The sequence below is a fragment of the Carya illinoinensis genome, chromosome 8, assembly GCF_018687715.1.
Source record: "Carya illinoinensis cultivar Pawnee chromosome 8, C.illinoinensisPawnee_v1, whole genome shotgun sequence".
NCBI lineage: Eukaryota > Viridiplantae > Streptophyta > Magnoliopsida > Fagales > Juglandaceae > Carya > Carya illinoinensis.
This window is the reverse complement of record NC_056759.1, coordinates 11595583-11602262: the sequence shown is the minus strand read 5'-3', so window position 1 is coordinate 11602262 and position 6680 is coordinate 11595583. Positions and strand designations below refer to the sequence as shown.

The 6680-nt window shown below is 38.9% G+C and overlaps 1 protein-coding gene across 1 annotated transcript; it reads right to left on the bottom strand.

Annotated features, from left to right (window-relative positions):
* Positions 1–922: 922 nt before the first annotated feature.
* On the bottom strand, positions 923–3717 carry LOC122319056. The gene is made up of 3 exons (XM_043136931.1): positions 3341–3717; positions 2736–3157; positions 923–2390 (listed from the first exon to the last, which is right to left on the bottom strand). Exons 1-3 carry the CDS (start codon positions 3404–3406, stop codon positions 1196–1198), a joined length of 1683 nt encoding a protein of 560 aa, XP_042992865.1. The 5' UTR covers positions 3407–3717; the 3' UTR covers positions 923–1195.
* Positions 3718–6680: the final 2963 nt, after the last annotated feature.

The following is a 6680-nucleotide window of genomic DNA, read 5'->3' as shown; positions in this document are numbered from 1 at the left end:
ATTGAATAGATTTAACATATTATATAAAATTATATTAAAATGTAAATTTTTTTTATGTAATTTTATGTGGCTAAAACACTTATTAAAAATTTATGAATTTATTTTAAAAAAATGATAATATGTTGTTGAGTTTATTCCTAATTTAAGAAAAATGATATTTATAGTTATGAAATACGTAATTACTATACAATTTCTTTGAAAAAATTAAGTAAATATGGATATTGTATGAAAAGTTACAAAATGATTATACAAAAATAAGTTTAAAAATTGATATAATTTAATATGATACGTCAAATTATAAAATTATTTTTATCTTAAAATATATTTAATACATTTCATAAAATTACATCATTTTATAAATTTATTTTATATATTTTGTTTGTGTATGTATCAGTTATTTTTATTTTTTCTGTATTTATTTATTTATTTTTGTGGTTGCCACACTCAATAAAGACAGTGTATTAGCCCTTTCAGTTGTTTGTACAAACTACAAAGCCAGACCTGAGAATAAAACTGACAACTTTTTCCTCTGTTCTGATTTCACATCATCTTCTGAGGATCACAGCCTCACGATCTCATCTCCATTACCCGCCGGTACACTCAAAGTCATGGCACCAAAAGGATGCAGGTCGCAACACTATCGGCGGAAGTTGAAAACAAAATAATAAAGGTGACAAAACGATGATACACCTATAATTTTTAACAATTATTTTATAATTTATTAATATAATTATTTCCTTTTATTAAAATTAATCGAGTATTTTTGAAATCGAGATATAAGTTTACTTTCTTCGGAAAAGCAGAGTTACCTCTCCCTCTCACTCTCTCTGACACACTCACTGCAATTACAACAGCAGTACAGATTCACTTATCTTTCCAATGCCAACAACCATTAATGTTGCCGATCGAGCGAAAGGAAATGTTGAAAGCAAGCTAAAAAGCTGGGAAATTTAATACATATTTGAACGCTGATAGATCATAAGAAGCTGTACAAACCCCAAAAGTAGAAAATCCGGTACTGAAAATTCTGTACATGTAGTAGATAAGGAAACATGAAAATGGGAGACAAAAATTTTCCGGCAGTGCTGTAAAAATATATTTTGTACAGAATAGAGGAAGGTGAACCAGAGATTCCCCTGCCGGTAACATCTCAAAGAACTTGAATTTTCTCAGCCAACCAACTCCATTGATCCAATCAGCAGCTCAATGCCTCGTACTTCATCGGAATTTCACGGTTAAAACCAGCTTGTGAAAGCAAACTTCCAACCACAGCAAGGTCCCGGCAAAACACCCCTTGGAAAACCGACGTATTCGTAGAAGACTTGGAAGAAGAGGAAGTGTTTTCCGATTCCGATTGAGATTCTTGGGTTTGCTGGACTGGTATTGCCGCTGCTTGTGCTTCTTGTAGTGCAGCTGCGGCCTTTTTTCTCTGTTTCTCGGCCGCTTCCTCGTCCATAATTGTAGCCATTACGCTGGAATAACCCTTTTGTAGCAATCTGTACAGCAACAAAGCTGACATCCTCGCCCGGTCTTTCACCGAATCAAGATCGCGATCATCTGCAAGCTCACACCTATCAATAAAGTTGATAGCTTTATCCGGCTTATGCTTTAAACACAGCAACAAATGCCCTCTCTCTAACTCAGATCTCGAACACCCACGTCTCAACCCAATCAAAGCATAGTAATCGACGTTCCCGGTCTCCCCAGAAGCGACCCTCTGCTTCAGTTGTTGAATCTTGGTAGTGAGCGCACAGAGCTTCCCTGGAATCTCCCTGTACCTCACGTTTTGTCGCTTCCAACCTGACCCAGGAAGCTTCCTATCCCGTAGAATCGAGTTGTACAAAAGCTTCAGATGCTCAAGGTCGTGCAGACAGTCCGGCAAGCACCGGATCGTTTCCAAAAGAGACGCTCTTGTATCGAGAGCTTGAATGCAACTCGGTTCCAAAGCTAAAGTCTTGTTGCAATCAGCGATAGACTCGGCTATTCGACCAGCTGATCGATAGGCCGACGCTCGGTGCATGTAGCACTCGGCCAAGAACCCTTGAGGGGCTCCACGGCGGCCGTCGACGATCTTGCTGAAGTGGCGGATGGCCTCGGAGTAAAGCCCGGCATCGAGGGCAGCAAGTGCGGCGGTCTTGCGACGGAGATGGAGCTTTATGTGGCTGATGAGTTGGTTTACGCTCTCGGTATCGGTCGGATCACTCGGCGGAGTGGTGGGAGGGGTTGTGGTGGAGATGGTGATGGCGGAGGAGACGGAGAAGCTGTCTTCGGACCGGCATATGCTTTCACGGCGGAATGCAGCAGTGGCGAGGCGCTTGCCGGTCTGGAGGAGAGCCATTGCGTCCTCCATCAACCCTAAATGGCAACAAGCTTGCCCCAGAACCAAGTACCTGCATCAATGGCGTAGAGAGAGGAACTGAGTTAACGTGAACGAGTTTGCAATTGGGGAAACAACCTACTGAATCGCAACGAGATTTTGAAAATTGCAAACTTCCTCTGATGAATGTCTTTTCTTCTACTTTAAATAGAAGAGTTGATTTTCTTTATGCCAAACGAGGCATGTAAATTAAAGTGAATATTAATGGATGACGAACGACGAGTTTCATGATGGCAGGCTGTGCATTTGCTCAAACCAATATAACATGCCAGCTTTACATTAAATAAACTCACAAGAAAGAACAAACGTACGGTTATTCAAAGCCAATGGATTAATTGGATCGGAATAAATCTTTTACCTCCATTGTCCATCTTTGTCGCAGTTTTTGCATAGCCCCGCCATGACTTTCTTCTTCAAGTCCGAGACAGAGAAGCACTTGAAACTAGGATCCCGATCCCGACAAGCCCAGTCGGAGGACAAGTTACCAGACCCAAGAAGCTTAACTCGCTCCCTCGAGAGATGCTGGGACGAGTTCTCGGATGAAAGAGATCCCGAGTCATCGTTAGCCATTTTCAGGCTCGGAATGTGGTCTTGGAGCATACCGGCCACGTCCTTGAACCGCCGCAGATATAGCAGAGCCCTGGCTTTGAGCTCCAGGGCTTGCTCGAGCCCAGGCGAGAGGGCCAAAGCTGCGTCGAGGAGGCTCAGTGCTGAGGAAATCTCGCTCTGCTCTTGGGTTGCTATGAGATTACGAGCATCTCGAACGTACTTGTACACCATCTACATATTTACCAGAATGATCAAAACCTCAGTGGGTTAAACTTGCATGTAGAAAGAAAGATTTCGAGACGAAAAATATTCATTTTGACTGACATGATCATGGATTACAAACAAAGTTTTCGACTTTGATGATTAATGCAATTAAAAGAACCCCGCAAGATATATGGAGGACCAAAGTTTTACCTTTCTGTTGGTAAGCCACCAGTGCTTCTTTTCACTAGCGGTGGGGCGTGTAGAAGCAGTAACCATCGTTGTAGGTTCTTTTTGTTATGTTGTTCCAGCAGAAGAAGAACGAATCCCTCTCTCTCTCTCTCTCTCAAAGGAAATACATTTTTCTCTACTCTAACGAAGGAGGAGAGCTTTCAAGCCATCGAGAGAGAGAGAGAGAGAAGAAGAAAGAAGAATGTGGGATTTAAAACGAGTGTTTCGAGTGTAAATAGGGGAAAATGGTGGAGAAAAAGAAAGGCCAGAAAGAAAATGCCAGCTTCGACCCTCCGTCAGACGAACCTCTGATCCTTCAGGTTCATAGCTGGCACCACACCACTGTATTATCTAGATCTCTCCCTACCTATGACCTATGTCATGGCCTATAGGACTACATTATATTATATTATATTACCTAGACTTTCCAAATTAAAATATAAATAACTTTTCTTTTTAGAAAATGATAGATTTTACTACCATTTTCATAATCTCCTATATATAACTTTTAAATTAATAAATGATATTTACATCAAATATGTCAAAATATAATTATATTAAAAATTGTAAAAAGAATTATAGGAATATCAATATTCTCTTCTTCTTTTTCCCTCTTGTATCAAAAGGATAAGAGGAATTGACTTTCATATATTAAATTTGAGTAACATAGTTTACACTCTAGTCTTACTAGTTAATAACTACTAGTAATTCATATTGGATTCAAGCCCAAAACCTTATATATGACAAAACACTCAAAAGCATCAAAGAGTCTCAGCTATCTTTAATTTTGTATAATTATGTCCATAAAAACTCAAGACTCTCAGCTCTTATATTTGACTCAGGATGAAGCCAATGAGTGTGTGATAGTTATCGAGTATAGCCGTCAAGTCATCATGGATCCATCCGTTGGTTCAACTACCAGAGACAAAAAGAAAAGAAGATAAAGATGCACAATAGATCAATTACTCGAAAATTAAGCAAAGTTAGTCTGAATGTAAAACCTATTCAGCTTAGTTATCTTGGGTGATGTTTCAATTACTGCTTTACCCTTTCATCCCCTTGATTCTTGGATAAGGTTCTACGTTTACACCTACAACATATCCCAATGATGATGTGGCCAGCTAGAAGGGAAAGAAATTAAGATAGGGAGGATATACATGGTTGATAAGAAGAAGTGGTTCAAGGAGGGATTTTTACTAAAAGCATATGCATATTTCGGCCCCCGGAAGAGGAGGGGGGGTTGGTTTTGCTTTTTATTTCACCAACTTTTGATTAATGAATGCACATGAATATGGATAGATGGCCAATGGGTTTGTCTTTTAAAAAGGCTCTCTAACTTCCCCTTTCCCTTTGCGCCCACACTATCCCCACACACTCTACCATCCCCTTTTATAAAAGGGACAATCCTTCCTACTACCTCCTGCCTACAGTGTAACCCAACTCTCTTGCCATGCCACTATGTGTAACCCTAGCCTGTCTCCAAGGTGTCATTTTTTTTTTTTTATTATGAGTCCTACATTACAAGGACCACTTCAAGTTCCAGATGATCAGCAGCCTTTGGTGCCGAAACCATTTTATTACGATCAGTGTAGTATTATAGGATCGGTCATTTAAGTGTTTCACATGTCAAAAGATCACCCATTAATGTTAAGAATCTTCATAAATTACTCAGCAATATTTTTTTTAATATTTTCCTACTAAGACAAAGTTGATTGATTTTTTTTAGAGTTTTTGCAGCACCATCTTCAGCTATTTTTTCTTAAATAATTCTCTTGTATAAATCATCTGCCAATCTTCTATAATTCAGTTCTAGTAGTATGTTAAACACAATCCAAATCCACGACTACATACATGGAGGTTAAGATGCATGCAGGATTCATGTTGTGATTGGTGCGTCTCAAGCTGACGTGTGGGAATCAAAACAGGAGTACTCGATAAGGACCATAAGTAGGGTAACTACATGGTCAGGTGGTGGGAGCTTGAGCAGCAACTGTTTGATGTGAGGCCCATGGAACAGGGGAAGTAACCATGGCTGAAGAAGTACTATTGGTAGTGCTTTGTACCGTTGTCTTTGTATTATTGGTGTGAAGTGTTGTTCCTTAGTTAGTGAAGTACATAGTAGTAATTTGGCAGTTATCTACTTTGTCAGTTCTTGATGTTTTATATATATTGGTGAAAATACATCTTGCACCTTCCAATTATCAGCCTTTTATACTTCGCATCTAAAAAGAATACCTATATTTGAAGGATTTTACACCACACATTGCACCACCTAACTACTAAAAAGTTAACAAATTCCGGTCTCTTATGTTTTTGAGTGTTGATAGGAATGCAAAGTGTAAAAGGGTTGATAGTTGAAGCTAGAATACAAAGTATATTGTGATTTATTCCCCCTCTCACCACAAATTTGAGCAGTCCCATTATTGAAGAATAAAAATGTTCGATTAATTCTCTCTCTGTGGATAAGATAAAGGTCCCATTACTATCGTATAGCATATGTCTCTGCTGTAATTCCTGTTCCCATAGGTTTGGGACCATTGGACCCATGCATGAAGTAGCCAGGGTCTACAAGGGTTGTTTTCTTGCAGAAGCATGGCTGCGCGCAACTCCATTACAGCTAAGGAGTTCCAGGTTGTAATAACCGGGGCCCCTTATTTGAAGAAGAAGACCCATTTTCTTGGTAGAAATCATCAAAGCTAGCAACATTGGCATAACATAGATGGTCCAGTACCTGTTTTGTTTGATAGTACACTATTGTGAAACTACCTCCATGCATTTTTTATACTAATTCTTTGGCGTCTCCTTTAAGTGTGATGTACTCTCTCAGATGTTCTCCATCAAACATGACCCATTATAACTTAAGCCACTTTACATCCTTCTCGCATTTCGTTTTTTGCTCTGTTTTTTAAATGGCGGAGCAGATATTAGAAATGTGTGTGTATGCATGTCTATTAAATAAATTTATGTGCAAGCTTTCTTATTGACATAGCGCTGACATAGAAACCCGCCACAACAGCTTATTGGAAAAATGTATTGGTATTTTGATTCTTGATTATGATTATAATGCAAGGGTCCTAGAATTAGTGATGCGTTACATATAAGATTTGTAAACTAACATAACTCATGTATATTTTATTGGGTAGGTGTCTTCTGAAGTTCATGCTTGCTTTTATGTATTCAAATGGAGCAGGAGAGAATCTTAAATGAAGAAACAATATATATATAGCTCTAGACCTAGGGCTAGCTCTATGTCATATATATCTAAAACGCACATGATGTGTTTCACCATCCTTGAAGATTTGAAATGACTAGTTTTACCAAG

Bases quoted from the DNA above. Each gene is read 5' to 3' on its own strand.
- LOC122319056 (XM_043136931.1), bottom strand. From the start codon at position 3,406: ATGGTTACTGCTTCTACACGCCCCACCGCTAGTGAAAAGAAGCACTGG. The intron at 3,158-3,340 runs GTAAAACTTTGG...GTAAATATGTAG, and splicing joins GGTGGCTTACCAACAGAAAG to ATGGTGTACAAGTACGTTCG. The intron at 2,391-2,735 runs GTAAAAGATTTA...CCATTGATGCAG, and splicing joins GACAAAGATGGACAATGGAG to GTACTTGGTTCTGGGGCAAG.